The 22,856-nt window shown below is 37.9% G+C and overlaps 1 protein-coding gene across 2 annotated transcripts in view; it reads right to left on the bottom strand.

Moving 5' to 3' along the window:
• Positions 1–6,526: 6,526 nt before the first annotated feature.
• PDZRN4 (PDZ domain containing ring finger 4) overlaps positions 6,527–22,856 on the bottom strand; it is a gene marked incomplete at its 5' end in the record, with an annotated part of 383,776 nt that continues 367,446 nt past the window's right edge. For both annotated transcript variants that reach the window (XM_082636895.1, XM_082636896.1), the window contains 3 exons: positions 6,527–8,141; positions 11,706–11,822; positions 16,044–16,145. In XM_082636895.1, coding sequence (XP_082493021.1) covers positions 6,621–8,141; positions 11,706–11,822; positions 16,044–16,145 — 1,740 coding nt within the window. In that variant the 3' untranslated portion in view covers positions 6,527–6,620. The remainder of the gene's footprint in view (positions 8,142–11,705; positions 11,823–16,043; positions 16,146–22,856) is intronic.

The raw sequence follows: 22,856 nt of genomic DNA, 5'->3' as shown, positions 1-22,856 counted from the left end.
CAACACACACTTCAAAAAATAGGCTGACTGGTAAAACAGAGCAAAATGAAGAAAGTCAGTGAAACCATGCAACTTAGATTGGGACTTGAACACATGGGCTGGAACTCGAACTTAGATTGGGACTTGAACACATGGGCTGGGACTCGAACCCACCCTAAACACAGATTGGGACTTCAACCCATGGTTTTTTAATTGAAATCACACACCTGGTCCCAGGACTTGATGAAGCTCAGGTTCTTTATTCTTCTGCAATGTCTCATTGCAGAAAGAATTCAGTGAGAGACAGAGTGACAGGTAAGAAGTGGCTTTATTTAGAGAGGTACGCATTCCATAGATAGAATACGGTCCATCTTAAAAGGTGAGAATGGCCTTGGGAGAAACACAATACACAGACTGAGTGTGGGCCATCTCAAAAGGCGAGAGGCTCCGAAATATGGGGTGGTTAGTTTTTATGTGCTGCGTAATTTCATAGGCTAATGAGTGGGAGGATTATCCCAACTCTTTTGGGGGAAAGGGCGAGATTTCCAGGAATTGGGTCACCGCCCACTTTTTGGCCTTTTATTGTCGGCCTTGGAACAGTCATGATGCTGGTGGATGTGTCATTTAGCATGCTGATGTATTACAATGAACATATAATGAGGCTCAAGGTCTACTGGAAGTTGAATCTTCCACCATCTTGGACCTAGTTGGTTCTAACCAGTTTTTGTCATATCCTCAATGGCTATGTCATTCTTTTAAAGCTTGTGCCCTGCCCCCTTCCCTCCTGTTTCATCAGCACCTCTGATGACAGAAAAAATGGTGGCAGTGTCTGGACTTCTGTTTGAAGCAAAAGCAGATGGAGTTTAGTGAACAAGTTTCTGTTAACTCTCATGTCCACTCTTAATTAACTTAGATGCTTCAAGTAGTAGAAAGAAGATAAATTTGGGGGGCAGACCATCACAGATTTGAATCCCTCATCTATGGCCTACTAGTTCTGGAATTTGTGGCAGATGACTAAAATTATATTAGCCACAGCTTGCTCATGTGTAAATAAAAATAATCTCTAATATCTACTGAGTGCCCACTCTGTGCCCACACTCATCTAGCTTCTTTATATGTATTAACTCAATTAATTCCCAACCAATGAAAAAGTCTACAATTATCTCCCCTGTACCCAGCAGCAGCGAGCTTAAGCAACTTTCCCAAGAATACACACCTTGTAAGTGGCAGAGCTGAAGGCAGTAAGTAAGTAGTGGTTACTAATAAGTTAAAAACTTGTGGTAGGTAAGGGGCTTCCCTGGTGGCACAGTGGTTGAGAGTCCGCCTGCCAATGCAGGGGACACGGGTTCGTGCCCCGGTCCAGGAAGATCCCACATGCCGTGGAGCGGCTAGGCCTGTGAGCCATGGCCACTGAGCCTGTGTGTCTGGAGCCTGTGCTCCGCAATGGGAGGGGCCACAGCAGTGAGAGGCCCACATAGAGCAAAAAAAAAAAAAAAAAAAAAAAAAAAACTTGTGGTAGGGTACTGAATAATAAGTGGGACCCTAGTTTATAGCTGGCCAGTGAACCCAGGAGCAATGCTTGTTGTAACACAACACTGTTGACTGGGACAGGTAAAAAATGTATGACACTAAAAATCCTGAGCAGCTGTTTGTTGGTAAAACAGAAGAAATGCCAGAAGGATATATGTGGCATTGGTTATTAACTGTGCAACACACTGCACTCATGAGAGACACATTATGGAAAAAAAATATTAGACACTATTGGGTAGAAAGCCAAGGGAGTGATAAGACAATACCACCTATGTGTGTTCAGAAATAAGTGGCTGTTAGCAAGAGTTAACAAAAGTCTCCTGGAAAGATGGGAAGACATGGACAAAGAGAAAGGAGAAGGGTTTATTTGACATGGAAAGCACCACAAGCAGTGTGGCACTGGAAATGAGAATGGCCATGTTTGAAAAACTGTAGGGAGTCCTGTCTGACTAAAGCAGAATCTGAGTGGGATGCTAGAAGTAGCACAAAACATACCCCAAATAATCAGCTTTATGGGACCATTTACTCAGTTCTACAAGGAGACTTCTTACAAACCTACTACAGTGTAAACTGGTCCTGCTGAAAAGGGGAACATACTTGAGCAGAAACAGCAAAAAACAAAAGGACAAAAAAATCTCAAAATACTACTTCATTGAGTACTATTTTGGTCAATTATTTTTGTCAGTAGTTTGCTGTAGCTACTATTCACTGAAATTCTGCTCTGAAGCCATTTCATGCATATTTACAGGAGCAAATGGTTTGTTTCATCTAGATTTTAAGTCCTTTTAATATACCTCCAAAGATATACATTTGGAAAATAATGACGAGAAACTGTAGAGAGAACAGACTTCAGGTAAGTGGAAAATAATTTGCTGGAAAAAAATTTATTTTACTTTATTTTTTAAGAAGTGAATTAGTTGGTGAACCTATTGCAGTGTACAACTTTATTAATCAAAAATTAATAGAAATTATTTAATAATAATTATTGTGTTATGATATCATACCAATTCTATTAATGATTATTCATAGAAATAGAAAAATAATGGAAATTAACTAATTAATAGAGCACAAATCAATAGAAAATAAAGTTTAATTAAATTTTAATTAAAATTGGAAGAATATTAGTTTGAAGGTGCATCAAATTATTCATCTACCTAAGACACAGGTTTCTTGAGGTCTGAGTTAGAAATTCTTCCTGGAGAGGTGTGAAATCAGGTGGAAAAGAAGGTTGAGGTTAAATTATGAAGTCCTTGATAAATGTCTCAGGCACCCAGATTTTATCCCATGCTCAGGACAAGACTCCTGAAGATATCCGAGCACAGTGAGGAAAGTAATATTTAGGAGGCCCATGTTGCTGCCACACGTAGGAGAGACTGGAAAGAGTGCTCAGGGAGAGCAGGTCCAGATCTGTGGTGGTAATTATGTATGAGACAGGGACAGTCTAGCCCGAAAGGTGACTGGGTAAGAGTATCGAAGACAACTTGAAGTACTTTGAAGAAAAATTCACACTGCTTTTTTGCCTTACCAGATAAAAGAGAAATTCAAGAAGACTCAGGTGATAAGCATGACAGAGCAGGCCAACGGTGGCACCAACGCAAAATAAAGAATTTGAAGTAGAGAGCAGCAGCTCACTGGAAGCATAAAAATGTGTTTAGATGGAAGATTTAGACACACCAACAAGACATGGATTAAATCAGTATGTAGCTATGGAAAGGTTACGTTAGAGGAGTCCATATTATGTGCTCCTAAAGGGACAGTCTGCACAAAATAAGATGGCAACAATAAACTTCTTCATGGCACACAGTGAAGAAAAGCCCGTAGAATATACATTGTTTTCCCCCTCCTTAGGTCATTCACATATGGATCCTAACACCAATTTTTGTCAATAAAAAATATGGAATTTCAGGGCAGAGATAGAGACACAGATGTAGAGAACAAAGATATGGACACCAAGGGGGGAGAGTGGTGGGGAGGTGGTGGTGGTGGGATGAACTGGGAGATTGGGATTGACATGTATACACTAATATGTATAAACTGGATAACTAATAAGAACCTGCTGTATAAAAAATAAATAAAATAAAATTCAAAAATTAAAGAAAAAGATGGAATTTCTAATTACTTAAGCCTAAGTAAAATATTTTTCCTCTTCACATTCACATATGTCTTCTGAATTAAAATATCTCACATACAGCCAATTACTTTTCTTTGCTGAGCAGCAGATTTATTATTCACTTACTAAAAAAAAACATTTTTAGCACAAAGATATGTTATATAGAAAGGTAAAACATAACACTTCTCAGATTTTCACTGATTTTTGAAAAAGACATTTCTCAACTCATAGAATTGTATAAACACAGACATGAAAAACACCAACAGCACATTTTTAAAAAATTGGCAAGCACACTTGGCCTTAATAAAAATAAAATTAAACTGCTGACTTTGGAAACACTGCATTCTGTGAGATGTGTACATGTTTCTTCTGGAAAAAAATCTACATGTTGGTTCCAAATCCCATTTATCTATAGGAGTAATTTGAATTCAATGAATATTTAAACCCAGTTGTACCAAGAAGATAAACCATAACCATAGGTATTAGATCAGGAAGGAACTGAGCTTTTAAGATAGACAGGCTTTCTTATTTAAAACCATCTGGTCAAAAATTAACTCTAGGTGCACTCAGAGTAGTTTTATCGATTGGATTAGCAATAGCTAAAGTTAGAAGTGGTGAAATTTTCAATTGCCTTAAGTTGCTATTACTATCACTATCTTAAAATTTTTGGGTCCAGCTTTTTGTTATATATAATTAAGATTCGTTTCTTTCCATCTATGTAAGAGCCCTTTAAAAGGTAAGAACTTAGAAGGGTAGATGAGTACAGAAAACAGTAACAAAAGGACCAATCTGTGAGATAAGTGAATAAAACAACTTAAATAGCATTCATAATTGTTTAAATGGCATTCTACCAAAGGTTTATAAAGACAGGGGTGACGCAAGGGCCAAACTCCATGAACATAATATCCGTGCAGGGAGACAATAAGTTCTGTCTATGTGATTCAAATAACAGAAGAATAAAATTTCCAAGGTAAAAGAAACTGCAGGTTCATCATAGTGTATGCCAAAATGCTGAGAAAACCCAGTGTCATCAAAACAGTCTCCAAAGAGAAAATGTATATGTGATTACCTTCTAAGAGGGGTGTAGGATTTGGCATAGAAACCCCAGATGGGAGAGTAGCATTAGATAACCTCAGTGAAAAGGGGCAAGCTACTCAGGAGCCAGAATAACTCAGAGAAAACCTAAAGAAGTGGGGCAATAGGCAAGGTGGGCAAGTTAATGGAGGACCAGGAATATAAGGCTGAGGCATCAGAGTCTGATTCAAGAGCTAGTAAGGAACCACTGTATGTTTTTAAACAGGAAAGTAGCTCCAAAAATGTTTGGATGTTGTGTCTCCATTATGTTAAAACAATCTCTTGCATTGAATGAAAATTTGATCAAACTCATGCACGCATTGATCTGGCCTTTCACTCTGGAGGCATTATGATTGATATATAATATGGTTGATGTTTATATGATAAAAAAACCATATTAAAAAAACCTATCTGATAATCTAACAAGCTCACTTTTTAATAAGGCGTTTATAGTTGACTATGCTGAAAATGATTAAAAAGATAGTTTCCAAAAATTTATTTCCAAAGCATGAACTAAACAAATGCACATTGAGCTGTGGACTGAACTGTGTCACCCTCCCCCAACAAATTCATATGATGAAGCTCTAACCCCTAATGTGATTGTAGTTGAAAATGGTGCCTTTGGGTGGTAATCATGTTTAGATGAGGTCATGAGGGTGAGACCCTCATGATGGGATTAGTGTCCTTAAAAGAAGTGACAGCAGAGAGCTTTTTTCTCTTTTTCTCTCTACCATGTGAGGATACAGCAAGGAGGCCATGAGCAAAACAGGAACAGAGCCCTCATCAGGGAGCTGAATTGGTTGGTGCCTTGATTTTGGACGTCCAGACTTGAGAGCTGTGAGAAATTCCTGTTGTTTAAGCCACACATTCTATGGTATGTTGTTATGGTAATTTGAGCTGACTAATACAGTATCCATACAAACAATCTCAGATATTTCACTGATCTTCTCTGTCCATGTCATCCCCTAAATTGTTCTTGGCTTTTCCTTATGTGGGTGGCAGTCAAGGAGAGCATGAACTCATGTTTATTGAATGCTTAGTCAGCATCTGTTAGATGCTCTACACACATTATCTAACTCAATCCTGGTAAGAATATAGGACACAATAATCTGTGGGAAGTATTTCAGGACAATTTCTTGAAAAAAAAGGGATAGAAAATGTATGCATTTTATAATCCACAATTAGGAGTCTTCTAAATAGTATATATATATATATATATATATATATATAATTAATTTATATCTGGTAACTACAGTGAACAATGGAAATAAAACACTCCTTGATAGCTTTTCTCAGGGATAATCAATAATTTATTTCTCTTTTATTGTCACAATTACCACAACTATCTAGCTACATGACCAATGTCACTACATACCACAGAAAGATTGTCCACCTACACTTTACTGAGACAAAGACAACGGCCATTTATGTGTTAAATGTACAACGGGATGTTAAAAAGAGGTGGCTTTTATGTATAAGACAAGATGTGGCACATGATTTATCAACAGGTTTGATTTCATATGTATTATGCCAAGAAGCAAGCAGAGAAATGTTTTGGCATTGAGTTGTTATTAAAGTAGAAAATAAGTAAACTAGAGAAATAAACCCAGATCTACAATAGATGCATTAAAATAGGAAATTAATTAGCTCCTCAGTATTTTTGTTAGTTTTTTTTCTTTCCTTTTGTTTGTTTTTATATATAAATGAGTAATACGAATATATCACAAGTTAAAGAAAAATCTCAGCCAAAAAGAAGGTACCAGTATATGAAAAACAAATGAAAAATTAGCAGGTATTTTTGCTTACAAAAAGTTTAAACTATAAAGAGTCACAAAATATATATAAAAACGCCACATTGAACGAGGCAAGCATCCTCTACCCAAACTGGTAGCACACTCTGAAAGTCAGCTGCCTTCCATCCATTCGGTCATACCGCGGTGACTGACAAAAAGGCATTAGGAACTCGTGTGCCATCAGGGGACTTGGCCCCATGGGTCATCAGTTCTTGGATTGTCATCCAGTTGTCCAAAATTTTCTTGTTTCTCTTCTTCATCATCTTTTTGTGACTCAGTTCAATGATGTTGACTTCCTTCTTGCCCTCGCTGCCGCTCTGGGGACTCTCCTTGAGACACTCCAACCGGCTCCGCATCATGAACTCTCGGCGGCGCCGCTGCTCCTTGGCCCGCACCAGGTGTTGCTTCCTCTCCTCTTTGCTCCAGTAGCGCCCCATTTTCATCTCACTCATGGTATCATCGTCCGTCGTCATGCCACTCCGCTCCTCCTTGATCTTTAAGGCACGCTCCTTCAGAATGCGGTCCCTCACGGGTCTCTTGGTGATGTACCGTGTCCCGTCACTCCTGATTTTCACCTTCCATTCCATCTTGGGTTCTGAGCACTTCTGAGACTCCTTGCACAGGCTCACCAAGCTGAGCTGGCTCTGAGCATACTCGACTGCGGACTTCTGTTGAATTAACTGCATGTAGCTTTGATAATGCCGGGCATGTGCTGGGATGTTTGCATATCTATAGGAGGAGCTGTGGTAAGGAGAGAGGTAAGGGATGTGTTCACCGCTGGTCTTCTCTGGATCAGAAAGCTTGCTGCTTTCTGAAGTCTTCTCTTTGCCTTCAATGCCACAAGCTTGTTCAGTGGTTTTGGCTTTGGTTGACTCTTTACTACTCTGTCCAGAAGAGGACTGATTGGCTGCCATTGTGCTTCTCAGGTTTTTCTTATTGGTGAGGTTGATCATTCTTGGAAGGGAACTGTCAGGGGAACGGTCCACAGTGAGTGGAGTGCTTCTGCAGCTTTCAGCTGTATTGTAAGCACTAGAACTGTCTTTGTCTGACTTTTCTGGATGTTCAAGGATGTCATCTAGTTTTCCCCTCTGCGTAGCTATGCTGGTGTTATAATTTCGGAATCCTCCATTGTGCAATGCCCAGATGTCTCCATACTGGTCTGTTAATTTCCGGAGCCTGTGAGCCTGCATGATATTTTGGCACTCAAGTTCAATATTTCTTAGTTCTTCATTAAGCAACTGTAGTTCGTGCTCCACTCCCTCTCGTCCCCCTTGATTGCATTCTATTGTGCTGCTTGAGTAATACAGGTCATACTCTCCATGCTTCCGAATCTTGCATTTGAGCTCCAAGAGCTGCCGAAACTTTTCACACTCCTCATCTTGGTTGCCAGTACAGTCTGAGTTGATGTATTCACCAGACACGAAGCTCTCATTACACTGAAGTTCAGCGCTTCCTAGAGTGTCTTGGCTCTGCCCCAGCTCTGTCTTGCTCTTCAAAGATGTGCCATTGGGATCCTCGGCTGCATTCTCCTGCTCTGAGCTCTCATCGTTCCGCAAGCTTTCATCTGTGCGCCCCACTCCACTGTCCTTCTCATGGTTGTTGGATGAGGATGTTGCCGTGTCTGTTGTGCCTTCTTCTTCTTCTTGTTTTTTTGGCTAAGAAAATAAAGTTGAGAGAAGAAAGAAAGCCAATTATTTTGAAAAACACCAATTGTTGGAAAACTTGCTTGAAAAAACAGTGCTTCTTGGCAAAAGTGCAGTTCCTAGAAAGCTGCCCTCATTTTAGTATCCATAACAATTTTAGAAACAAAGGCAATTAGCTCATGGCAGCTTTTTATGCTTGAATATAAAGAAAACAAAAGCTGCTTGAATATGGCTATGCTACTCACTTGAGGATAAATAAAACAGGAAACATTTAAATAAGTGATTCTTGTCTTAAGGTTTTCTCTCAGTTGGGAAACTGGAGGGAAGGTGTGTAAATGAGGTGACTTTATGAATTTCTGTGGTGATAACACACAAAAGAATGAGTAAGACAGAGTGCTGAAATAGTCTTCAGAAATAGGAAGGCCTAGAGTTCAGAAGCCACATCATTTTGTTACTATTTTCTTTTCCTGAACTTTTCTCAAGTTCAGAGAAGACTTCATTGGATCTAGTAATACACTGATAATGATAAGCCAAACATCACAAAATTTCAGGAATAGGTTTGTTACTGGAGCCCAGGACCTTCCATCTATAGATGAGGAAACTTAATCCCAGATGGATGTAGCTTCTTAGGCTAGAGGTCAAGGGGGCCAATGCCATCACCCAGGGCCAGGATTTCTTACATGTCCAAGATGCTGTATTCTTGCATACATGTACTTTGACCTCAGTGCATCTCCAAATCACGTTGTTCAAAAGCAACAGTAATGTCTTCAGACTCACTTGGGTTACTTTAAAAGATTTTTCTACTCTTAACCAGTAATTTCCTTCAGAGGTGAGTTTTATTCTACTGAGAGTAAAATGACAGCTCCCCTGAAAATCTGAGCAGCACTGATTGCCAGACATGGGCATAATGTCAAAAAACATATTTTGAGATAGGTATGTAAATATATGTGAACTTCACTCCCTGGTAATTTTTGGCTTTTCATGCAGAACAATTAACTGTCACTGCCCTAGGGAAGTGCACATCTAATTGTTTCTCTGTGAATAGGATAAAGTTACTCTTTCTTCCACCACTTCTCTTATAAAAGTCTACATGGCAGTTTCTAGTTTGTATTCTCCTTATGTCTCAGTTTACTCACTATTTTATATATATATATATATAATTTTTTTCCTTTAGCAGGAAATTATATAATTAAATATAATCAAGCTTGTTAGTGTCAAAGAAAGACAGAATGGGTGATAAAATGTAAAACAGGTCTGGAAGGTTAAGATAATTGTTGTTTTCTTCCACCTAAGTAATGGCAGAACAAAGTGTAATGAACGGGGAGAGGGGGGAGAACATGAGCACGTATCAGGTTAGTCTAGGATCCTCCATCTTTCCCTAAAATATTTTTCCTCATTTCTTAACAACATACTGAGATTGATTTAAAATGTCATTGATAAAAAATAATATTATACATAAGTAACTGTAACTAACAATGGAAAGCTTGATACATCCCTATGTCCCTTGCTATAAGGTGACAACAGCATCAAATGTGGTGACATCTGCACACTGCGCCATAAAACTCCCAGAGGATATTATTGATATTGGACATTTGAGTTTATATACCATATAACTTACATTTATATTTTTTCTCCTATCTAATGGTAAGCTGAAAAAATACAGGAAGGCAGCATTTTTTCTTATTTTTCATGCAATAAATGATACAGACAAATTAATTAGCAAAATGTGTGTTAACAACAGTTACAGGACCAAGGACAGCATGTGAAGTAAACCTTCAGATGGATATGTATTTTAGTTTTTAAATATGGTTATGCAATTTTTAATTGAATTTCCCTTTCTTTTGTCACTGGTTTATGAGCACATGTGAAAACAGTTTTCTATTCTCAAACCTAGAATTCCTGGTTTCTGATATAATGCTACTCTATAATTTATCATTTCCCTATGGAATTATTATAGTGACAGGCAATGTTTCTACCAAGGCATATCTAATGTAGTATTATTGTTTATAAGGGCAAAGGACTTTTAAAGGTTTCTGTACTTCTCATCATTTTTCAGTCTCATGGTGAAGAGAAATTTCTACACAATGAAAATCTCACCTCAGGGACATCTTGTGTTACCTCAAAAGACCTAGCATTTGTATTACATCTGATGAGTAGGCAGCATCTGACACCATATCACTTCACCTGGACAGGATTTCTCCCTTCTTTCTTTATTCCAACATCCTCCTGTCAATTTTGTATCAGGTCACATTTTTTATCTAAGAGAGAAAAAGCCTGGAGCAAGGACTTTCTTGCTTGCAGCTGCCACCAAAAAATATCTTTATTTGTGGCCAGTGTTGAAGTCATACATTAAAATTTCAACCTGTCCTCTTTATATTGAAAAGCAATTGCTACAGTAGCAGCTTTGCTTTTGAGCATGAACTCTTGTTTGTGAAGTGGCCACTGAGCATCCATGGTGAGCACAGAGTGTAGCACACATGGCTCTGTCAACTGTAGTTTGCAACCGAATAATTTATTAGCATATACACATGAGCACGCATGCACAGACACACACATGCACACACACACACCCTTGTTATGGGATGCCAGCATGTCAATGCATCTCATCATTCAGTTTGGTAAAGTGATAGGATGTTTGTGTTTTATATTCCTAAGCCTAACTGCCAGGATTTTTTTTTTAATTACCTTTTAGGGTGAATTAAGAATTAATGTTGAGAATAGGATGATAATTAAACAAATAAGAGGATTGACAGTGGAAGTGTTAATAAAATTATATCAGGCAAATGAATGATATGAATCTGACATAAAAAATCTAGGCTATATTGATCTTGATTTTATCTAGTAGAAAAACAACAACAACAAAAATGAAAAGAATACTAAGACTCGGTTTGCCACAAACCACACTGTGATCTTTCACTAGTTATGAATTACTTAAAGGCAGGAACTTTGCTCATTTTCTTTGTATTCTCAGGATCAAACATGGTACTTGAAACATATTAGGGGCTGAGAATTTTTTGTTGAATGAATATATGACCTTAAGACAAAATGATGTCAATAATCTCAAGTTGAACTACTCTTAATTCAGGAGTATAAAGGTGTAATCATGATACCAAATACCCAAATAAGGTTGATGGCTTACATCATGTCATCATCTTCCTAAAGTTGCCTAAATATTCAAATACATACATTAATATTTTAAAATACAAAATTACTTTTTTTGGGGGGAGGGGTTACCTCATGAGATATCGTTTATCTCTAGCTGATATATTGAGAAGCAACATGCGTTTTTACTATTAAATTTCCAAATTAGGTTGAACAGTGCCTGGGTCAGCATTTGAATACTACTGTACTTTCTACAATGGCCCCTAAGCTTCCCAAAGTAGAAGTATTCTTCATAGAAAAAAATTGTATTTATTCCCTCTGCTTCATTTGAGATGATCATTTGCTTTCAAAAATTACCATCACAGAGATGTTTGGTCAAACCCTTTGATTTTGTTTTTTTATTCCATTTATGGTTACACATTTAAAAAAGAACTAGCATCGTTTCAAATGCTGGAGTTCAGATTGTGGGTCTACCTGCTCCACCTCACTGGCAGTGCGCTGCATTGCTTCATTATGCTGTTCTTCCAACATCGACAAGTTTAACTCCTCTAAATATTCATTCCTTTCATCTTCCAGCCAGCCTTCATCCAGCTGCAAAAGAATACATTAGTACATTACATTCGGTTAATGAGAACTCAAGCTAAAATAGGGTAAACTTAAATGGTGACTCCTGACCAGTTCCTTTTATCATAATGATTCTCTTCAAAATAGCAGCCTCCTATAGTTCACCTCTCAGAAGGAAGAAAAGGTGATAAAAAAAAATGGACTCATGTCTTTTATCCTTCCCTGAAACAGAGCTACAGATTTTCTCTCATAACTGAGTAGACCTCACAGCACAGAACATAACCATCTTTCAAAGTGTATGAAAAGCATACTGCATAATCCACAGCTGTCACGCTCATTACCCCCAACAGTCCCCGTGTTAAAGAACTGCAATGGTCCTAATAGGGCTATGAGACAATCGGGCCTTTTTCCTTAACAACAACCCCCAAAGCAACTCCACACAAAGCACCCCCCACCAACACACACACACATACTGATGCTACCCTCATTCTGCTTTTTTATTTTTAGGCGGCTGACTTTCAAGTTAACAAGATGGCTGCTTGCCACAAATACGGACAACACTTATTTCATCTCAAAAAAAAAAAAAAAAAGGAAAATTCTAAGTTACTCTCAATAAAGAGTGAAATAAAGAGGAAAAAGACCTTAAATGTGCACGTAAGGGTGAGGGAACCGTGTGAAGCATGCAGGGTTTTCTTTGTGGGTGCTGAAGGTAGGTATTCTTGTGGCAGTCTTACACAAACTAAACCAATTGGCCTCTCAATACAAAAGGAAGTGGAAAACTGGTGGTTACCTTGCTAATATGATAAGTGTTGACGGTCAATTCAGATAATTTGCCTCAAAGTGGGTTTTTGGAGCTGGATTACATAAATTAGCTGTCTGTGCTGATTGAATTAACTGAATTATTGTCAAAGCTCCCCTTTACTCTGTGTTACAAAGAAACAGCAACTTTCTAGTGAGTCAAAATTGACAACAGTGGGAGATGTTTTCACCACCGCACAAATGGGTAAGCACCAAACAAACACAAAAAATAAGCTTGTCTTTAAGAGAACTGAACTTCTAAAACTTAAAAACAAACGAACCTGAGAGGACATTAAATTGCACCAGAAGAGGCATTAGTGTATATGTATCACATTCATTAAATGAAGGCAATCATAGGTTTCTTTTTATTTACTAAAGGCTACCTAGACCTTAAATTATTTCAAACTTGACTGGGCCAAAAGCATCAATGCATTTATTCATCCTCATTTATCTCATTGTGGCCTGAATAACTTGACCAAGTTCCACCCCAGTGACTTTGATATGCAGATGAGCTATGAAGATTAAGCTGACTAAAAATTTAAATTCAGTCCAATTCATAATTGTCCAAGTTTTACATTTTTTAATCCCTTTTAAGTTTCCCAAAGCTGCAAATGCCAGACTCCAAAAGAAATTACTTAAAGCTAGAAATGTTTATTTTTTATAAGCACAGCAAGGACTTTTTCTTTAATCGGGTCAAAACAAAATATCTGCCAACACTGATACAGTGAATGATGGAACAGAGTCTTTTGCAATTGAAATGAAGGGATGGGGAAGACAAAAGAGAACAAATGATAGAAATTAATGCTTTCCTATAACTCTTTGCTTATTAACTAACCCCACAGATCCCTGAGCTGCCATGTGTAACTACTACATAGTGCATGTCTACTTTGATTAAGGCTTCCCTCTAGGCTGGAGGAATACACAACACACTAAGTCAGGAGAGATCCTACTGGCTCACCTCCCTTCCCTGTCGCATTTCCCTTCCCCCTACACACACATTCATGGCAATCTGAGTTCAGTGCTGTGGCAGAGACAGACTTTTCCCTTGAGTTGAGCCGTGGGAAAGGAGGGGGGCTGTCATAATTATACAGGGGGATCTGTTTTCACAGTAGAGGCTCACACGTGGCATTTCCGAGAAAGAAACAACCTGCACTGTCTCAAAAGTTCTCTACAGTTCTTACAAGACTCCTCTCTGCCCCAATGTCCCAAGGGGAATAGGACAGAATAGCAATATCTTTAATGGTCTGAGGAAGAAAATGGGCAGAAAATGAAAGTAAGTTGACAGGGAATGAAAGAACTGAGTTATTTAAAAATATTGCATGGTTGCACAATACTGCCCCCAGCAACTCTGATCATTTCCGAGAATGTAGAGAGAATTTGAAACATTAAAAAAAAAAAAAAAAAAGGCTAGAAAAAGCACACTAAAACTTCTATACTCTCCCTAAATAAAATACACATGCAAAAAATGCAATAATGAGATATACTGAAACTGATGGGAAAATATGGTGATATAAATACAAGTTTTGTGTTGTTTTTGCCACCTTATAGCATGTATTGCTTAAATTACATTTTAAAATTATGGTATTAAAATGCATTTTCTTTCCTTATTTTTCTAGAGATCTGATTTTCTAAAGGCAATTAGCTGCCTTCCAGTATCATGACAGCTTCTTCAGGATCAAGGGGCTAAGGCAGATCTTGATTTTTTTTTTTTTTTTTGCAGTACGCGGGCCTCTCACTGTTGTGGCCTCTCCCGTTGCGGAGCACAGGCTCCGGACGCGCAGGCTCAGCGGCCATGGCTCACGGGCCCAGCTGCTATGCGGCATGTGGGATCCTCCCGGACCAGGGCACGAACCCGTGTCCCCTGCATCGGCAGGCGGACTCTCAACCACTGCGCCACCAGGGAAGCCCCAGATCTTGATTTTGACAGACAGGATGATAGGCTACAGAGTCAGACAACCATCTTTTATCAACTGTGGAAAGAAAGTCTTGTTTGAAAATTCATCCTCCAACATTGACTCTTGGGTCAGGAGCGTAACCAGATATTCAAAAATGCCAGTGGTTTCACCAAGCATATGTACGCCATCAAAGAGTAACAAGATCTGGTTTTATGTTATTAATTTCTATTTTTTCCACAATATGTTATAGCTGTTATGTGGCATAGTAAAGGAAATGCTTTAATTCTAAATTAATGAGGTTCTCTAGCAGTTACATGGAAAGGGCAGGGAAACTACATTATAAAGTTGAAATATCTTTTCTACAACAAGGATGACTATTGAGTACTCTTCAATTTACCATTAATTTCTCTAATATGTATTTAACCCCTTTATTCTGTTATTTTTCAAGAAAATGGGGTCATTGAGATTAACCGGTTTGCAAAATTTCCAGGTAATTAGTGCAATTTCATATGTATTTTAATAATTCACTCCCACATAGACAGCACAGCCAGTTGTGGAGTTTCCTTTCCCACTCCCAGGACCTCAGGTGTGTAACTTTAGGCTGCCCTAGGCTATAGCAGGCTTCATGGGAACCATTCAGAATGGTCAAGGGCATAATGGAAATATATGCAGAAAGGGTGATCTTTTAAAACCACTATATTCAGACAGGATTCGGTCTGACACTGACATACACTTACTCAATGTAATTTATAGATAGTATGTAGTTATTGAGTCTGAAATATATCAAATCAATAACCTGAAAGACAAATGGTGATATAACCAACTTCACTCACTGAAGTTGGTTATCCAGCACTGACAGATGGATAGAATGGTGACAATGTAATGTCCTTTCTGCATTGTGGTAGGGGATAAAAAGGATATAAAAAGAAGTACTAATAGTACTTTTCTTCCACCATTACCTCTCCTTTACTTTCATGACATCTCCCTCTGTAAAGATATAAAAAAATTCTTTAAAAGCTATCAATTTGTTTTTGTCACACTAAACTTGTCACAAGTAAACTTCATTTACCACACATGGAACTACACTGTACTACTTAAGGTATTTTATTGGATAAAGTTACTCTAAAAAGATTTAAGTTGATAGCTAGATATGCTAATGTTTCTCTCATTAGAGATTCTTTCAGGATACCTTAATATGCCAATTAAGTATTTTTAGATGAAAACCTAAAACAAGGATCCACACAGAATTAAATATCACGTAAAGTCAATCATTTTTCATTTATGAATTAATTTAAATAACTGGCAAGTGGAAGGAGAGAGTAATGATTCAATTTTGTGTTTTCAAAAAAATAAGATGTTTAGCTGCCTTTCTGTGAAGCCATATTAAGGAGTCTTTACTTATAATTGTTTTGATAAGGTTGGCCAGTTGGGAAAGATGACTCAATTATATTTTGTATGCCTGGTTTTACAAACGTAAGTGGCACTGATCTGTTAGAGAATAGCAGACAGTGAACCTAAAGTGCAGTCTCAAGACTTTTGCTCTCTCTGTTCTGACCTGACTCCCCGGCCTTGCGACCAGCAGCACGATTCTCCGGCACTCATCACTAGACAGCAGGGCCACTGCCGCCTCCCGATCCTGGGCGTCTTCCCCATTTATCTAGAAAACAGATGAAAGTGGCGCATTAATTTCCATTTCCACAATGCTGCACACAATAAATGGCAAATATCAGCTCATTTATGGTAAATGTATGGACAATGAAGCTCACACAATGGGATCGTCTTCAGCCCCTCAGTGGTAAGTGCCTTCACTCAATTACGCGCTTACTGTAAGAGCCCTATCGATCCCTGAAGGATGGCGGACATCAGAGGAAGCAGTTATGTTCATAAATGTCCAACCTGCGCCCTGGCAACATACATCTAGCAACACAATTAACCAGCCCCTGACAGGTGACGTTCATCTTTCTCCGTTCAGAGTAATGGAAGTGTCACTCTGAGATAATGGTGCTGGGGGAAGTAAGACCAGCAATACCACAACTGAAATCCGTCATCCTGCGTGCTTGCTGTGAGCCAATTAGCGAGCTGCCGCGTTATCTCTCACCGGGCGATGCTCCCGGGCTGCTGTTGCTTGCATTTTCATTTAATCATTTCGTATTTGCGTGTGGGTCTGACTCAGTTGCCCCAAATCACTCTCGGGATATCTTTCAGTGCTTAACTAATCAAATGAAGAACCAGTATCATTGTCATCTACTCCAGCTCCTTTCTCGGATCTATCCGCTTCCCTAAAACAACAAAACTAATGAAATATCTTAAGGCTCATCTGTTGAGTATACTTAAGTAAACTTTTTTAAAATTAACATAAAATAAGAAAAAAACATTTTAAAATAAGAATGCTTACTGAAAGAAGCCAAGCTTGAGTAAACTTTCGATTAAAACAAAAGATTCTAGTGGTGTTTGAAATGTACCTTTTTCTTTTTTCTAAGCTCTACAGGGAAAAGAAGGTTCCTAAAGTTTGTATTTTAAACTACATTTCATGTTCAAATGTATTTAGCTCTTATTGATACACTTTTTTCTTTGGACATTTTAAATTTATTTTATTTTATTGATTGCTCAATTCCATAGAGATGAGATTTTTAATCCATAACACATAATCAAAAATGTGGGAAGAAATTTCAATTGAAGAGGTCAAGTAATTCTATCTAAAATAAGTATTAATTATTTCAGAAAGTGTGGCTGCATTGCCCTTTTTTTTTTTCCAATAATTAATCTAACATCTTTCACTGAGAATTTCTGCTTAAAAGCATGAAGTAGACTCCTGACATTTTCTCCTTATGGGTCTCTGGGATTCTGGCTGATTCATGAAGACAGACATAATTATCTGAAGACAAGCTCAGGAATCTCAACTGTGGACCACAATAAATGATTATTATTCCTAGACTCATACTTAGCACAAAGAAAGCAGACAATGATAGTTAAAGGGGGGGAAAATCATACAACCTCATGCTGTATTTTCTTACTGTGATCAAATGAATAGCTCCTTAGTTTTTCACTTGTATGTGTGGACAGGAAATTCAGCTTTTATAAAGTACATTCCCTTTTTTTTGGGGGGGGGGGCAATTCTCAAATAAAATTCACCAAAATAGAAAATGAAAACTTTGATTCCAAACTGGGGACTAATGACCAAGAAGGATATGTTGTGGGTTTTTTTTTTTTTTTTTTGGTAAATATGTATCTGAAAATTTTGTACTGAGTCCAAGGCCATTTTTTCTTCAAATAAACATAAATTGGCAGTGATGGATTCCACTACACCTCCCCCACCTCAATTGCGTGTAGTTTAAAAATAATGGTTTCTTTCAATTTTGAGAGCTTTTATCCATTTCATAGTAATTCTTAGTAGTATATCTGCGATGCATCTATTTGTCTATCAATTATGGACCTAATCGTTCTCCTTCCCTCCATTGTAGGCATTGATCCTAAGGAGACTGAGTTGGATGATCTCACACAACTTAAACTTTTCTGTTTGAAATACAATTCTCACTACTACTTTTTCACTTGAGTATATGCATACTTCCAAATTCTTCATCTAAACTTTACTTACCATTAATCTAAACACTCTTCAGTCATGTTAATGTTATTGTTCATTTCCTCTATTAAAATGCAGATAATAGTGCCTTTCTCAGAGGACTGTTATAGGATTAAAAGAGTTAATATAGGTGAACAGTTTAAATAAGTGCCTGTTATACAGAAAGTGCTCAGGCTTGCACATATTACTGTTAATGCTATTGTTGTTATTATTATTACTATGATTATTTATATTTTAATCCCTCAGAAAGACTCTTTTCTTCTAAACAAAGCAAATATATTAAAATTCATGTGGGGGGTGGTGGTGGTGGGATGAATTGGGAGATTGGGACTGACATATGGACACTAATATGTATAAAATGGATAACTAATAAGAACCTGCTGTATAAAAAATAAAATAAAATAAAATTTAAAAAATAGAATAAAATTCATGCATAACATTGAAATCCATAGCAGGAAACATGGTTCTAGTTTCAAAGGTATCTATCTCATATATTTTTTTAATTTTTAGAGGGCCATCACGAAACAATATGTCTGCATTTGATTTCCTTTATAGTTGGTGTTCTCTCTCCTCTGTGAACTCATACTGATGAGAGCCATGGTCTCCAGTCCTGGCATTATGTTCTTATTTTGGGAGGACAGATCATACATTGTAGAAACAGTTTTACATCCAGAATCATATGTGGAATGAAAGAAATCTGTCACAGAAAACTGGCATTAAAATGTAATCTTTGTTTATTTTTCAAAATAAAGGCTACCTTACCCACTTAGTTGGTAGATCCCGTTGCACTTGGGACATTAGTTTGATACCCAGATTGATATTGAGGCAAAAAATGCAGCCATAGGTTTCATCAAAGATGCCTTTCAAGGAATGACAAGACTTGAGGAATGGAATCAGAGAGAGATTTCCACCTTCATTTGCTCTGGTTCCTGAATGATGGCTCATAGCTACAGGATTGCTTGTGGGAAAGCAGCTTGCTGTGCCTGGAAACATCATGCAGACAGAAAGGTGAAGGACCCAGAAACAAGGGGAGGGCATAGATGAGAATTGGAGTCAGCACAATTTAGTGGAAGACTTCCATTTCAAGAAAAGAGAGGGAAAGAGAGCAAGGAGGAAGGCAATATTTAACCTTTGTTATAAATGAGGAAAAACTGATAGATAATATATCTGTCTCATTTTCTGTGCATGGTATATGCCAATATTAGTTTCAAAATGGATATTTTCTTGGCTTATGAGAGATTTGTGGCAATTACAAAGAGAAATCAGCCGAAATTCCACTTTAAGCCTAATCTCCTGTATGGGCATATGAGTGTGTGTGTGTGTGTGTGTGTGTGTGTGTGTGTGTGTGTAAAACCCAAAAAGTCTAGACATATATTTATATAGCTTTTTTTGCTTGAATATGCTAATTTTTAGGTTTCCTGTATCAGTATACCATAGGCAGGTAGGCAACTACGCTTCTTGGCATTCAGCCACCTATAGAATTTATTTGAAAACCCAGGAGTCTTAGGCAAGAAAAAAAAGATTTATTTCAAGTGTGTTTATATTTTAGTGTGGAGAGAAATAAGGTAAGTGAAGAATAGAAATATAGAGGTGAAAAGAACAGAAATAGGGGCAAAGCAGTTATCCAAAGGGAAGAAAGTAAGAGTAGGAAGAAACGGTGAGGACCAGTTTAGGGCGGAGAAAGAAAGAGAGCTGATTAGAAGTCTTATTGTTCCACTGTTTGAGCTTCTGCAGGGTTTTGTCAGGAATAATCCTTAGAAACATGACTGACTTTTCTGGCCAACATGAGTTAGATTGCTTACATGGAATAGTATGTGCCAAAGAGAACGTGAGACTAGAGCACTCTTTACTTTAGATGGCTGATCATGTATGTCTTTAATTTTTCTCCTGACTCAGCACGGCAATTTTGTAAAAGAACTTCCCCATATTAATTCCTGGGAACACATCTGATACCACCAGTTTGTGGCAAAAGCACAGCAAATAGAACCGTCAAGCACTTGCAGAGAAAAAACACATGAGAGCTAGAATGTGTTCTCATGAAGGTGGGTCATGGTTTCTCTTCTGCATGATCCCTACCTTCTAACAATATCGTGTGATTACCTGTGTGTGTGGTGCCATTAGGTGAGGTTCTCTGACAGAACCGTGGAGCACTACAGTTAGAAAATTTTAGCTACACAATGAAGGCAGGACCATAGATATACTCTACTTAGGTCATTGTGAACAGGAAATTAAAATCACGATTGCTCTAATGAGATTCGTTTAAATCAAAGCCAGCCAGGAAACTTAAAGGATGAGAAGAAATCCTCTCTTTCTCCCACTCTCATCTCCCTGGGAAAGGAGTCATTAATTGTTCATTACAGGGTATCCCATAATCTCCTTACCAGCCACACGGGAGCTATTTGTCTATCGGTACAATTTTGTCAAAGTTTTCTTTTATATAATTTTACTATCACCCTCAAGATTCTTTGTTTCCTGTGTGTGCAGATAGAGTTGAATTCTAGTCTTTTTAATGTGACAGGTATTTATTCATTAGATGTGACATATTTGTCACTAGACATAAACTAATCAGGCAAACCACAGCACTTTATCAATCCTGCTGTTGTTTCTTCAATGAATCAAGTCCATTAAGGAATGCCTTATTATCCAGAAAATATCTTATCTGAAAACTTTACCTGCCCACGATATAGCCAAGAATAAAGAAGTGTCAAAATACATAGTATGCATCTGTGGAAACACGTGTACTTTATTTCTATCAAACTCTACCCACAGAACTAATAGACACCATTTTACTAACTGTATTTGTGTATCTAGCCTATGGGAGGTGGTGACCTGGAAACTAGGAAGGGAGCCAGTGAGTGCACAGTAGTGGGTATGGGGCGTGGTGAGTAGATGGTGAGAGGAAGAAGTGACAGCTGGAAACAGCAAGAGGAAAATGACAAAACATAGACCCAATGCATCAGAAAAAGTAGCCAACTGGGGTCATTTAATATCAGGGCACACAATCTTACAGATCTTTCAGCCATTGAGCATTTTACTCTATTATATATAGCATTGTGTGATGACTGCTGGGTGTGACGTGACCCTCAGCATCAAAGGAAGGTTACATTCTTTTCAGTATATTTAATTGGAGATGTTAACAAAGTGAACAACACATTTAAAATGATTTCTAAATCAAAATCTCAATGAAATATTTTTGAAGCTTTCATTATCTGGATGACACACGAAGATGGTATCCCTTTTTATTAATGAGGGTGTATAAGTAAAGTTTTACTGCAGATTTTATTCTTCCATCTATCCTATCACTCTCTCTACTGAATACCCGTGTTTCATTCACACGTTTGCTCACACGAGTGTGAGAAAAACATTGAAAATATGGTGGCAAACAAGACTAAGTCTTGGTTTCTTGATTCACTTTTCCTGTCCCTGAGTTATTCAGTGATAGACACATCCCATTTTGTTTAACTACAGGTCATCACTTAGGGAGCTCATTAAAGTAGGAATTATGTATTCTTCAAGTTTTCTGAAAACTAGTGGGACCATAACCTCTAATTCATACTTTTATTCTTTCCTCGTTGGAGCCTTAGTAGAGGGTCCTTGATGAAAAAGGAGTTCTGAGGCCTCTCACTAGAGAAGGGAAGGGGTATGGAGAAGTAGTGTGATTCAGTGAGTACCCCCCCAAAGAAAGGAAAGAAGACCAGCAGAAGGCTGGGCAGAAGAGCTCTCGTGTGGCACAACTTTCTCACGACAACTTTGCATTGTACTGTAATCATCTGCGTAAGCAGCTGTCTTCCTAATTACACAGGGAATGCCCCAAAGGCTGCCATGGCATCTTGTCTATTTTTAAAGCCCTGGTTCCAGGTAGAGTGTTGAATCCATATGTGTTGAATTGAAAGAAACATTCATTAGGGGTTCATATCTAGGAAGGAGAATGGGAACAACAGATCTGTCATAACAATTAAAAGTTTTGCAGAATGTTTAACAGTTTGTAACTTCTTCAATTTGTCATTTGAGTCCTCCTTCCTGTCTTGAAGTTGTGATCTGCAGTGAAACTCAACCCCCAAGGACCTCTGTTCTTATTTTGGGTTAAACTGGACATAAGAGCTGGGGCGCTGTGTGTCTTCCTCCAGCCACCCTTTATGAGAAAGGAATCAGAAGGGATAGAGCAGGTCAAGGAAGATTTAGGACAGAAACTTTGGCTTTTGCAGTTTTTCCTGGTTGGGCCGGGAACTTTCCAGTCTACATACCCCCTATAAGGGGCTTACCATCTCTATTTTTAAACAAATTCAGTCAACCTCTATGTTTTCACATTCCGCCTTCCACATGTCCCCAGCAACTCATTTATAAATAATTAAGACGTCTTCAGACTTCTAAACTTTCATAGTAATGGAACACTGGGATCCCTGTTTACCTAATTTATTGTGGAAAAGGCAGCAATAACTGCTGCTGATGCTAGTAACAACAGCAGTTAATGCTTATTACTCACCATGCACTGTGTGCTAAGCACATCACATGCTTAATCATATCTAACCTTTGCAACAATATGTTTTACTATTACCATTCTTTAAGATGAAGAAACAGGCTTACAATGAGAGGTTAAGTAAAGTGCCCAAGTAAGTGATTGAGCTGGAAGCTGAAGTTGAGGTATCTGAGTACAGAGATTATGTCTTACTCACTAATTATTAGCTAATAATCCTTAATAAATGGCACGATCCTTATTTTTAAAAAGGTTTAAATGATCACTTTTAGTTTTGTAGATATTGCTATCCAGAAACAAAGACAAATCATTTC

Source organism: Mesoplodon mirus (assembly GCF_964341445.2).
Source record: "Mesoplodon mirus genome assembly, chromosome: 11".
Taxonomy (NCBI): domain Eukaryota; kingdom Metazoa; phylum Chordata; class Mammalia; order Artiodactyla; family Ziphiidae; genus Mesoplodon; species Mesoplodon mirus.
The sequence above is the reverse complement of the archived record's forward strand: the minus strand, read 5'-3'. Positions and strand labels throughout refer to the sequence as shown.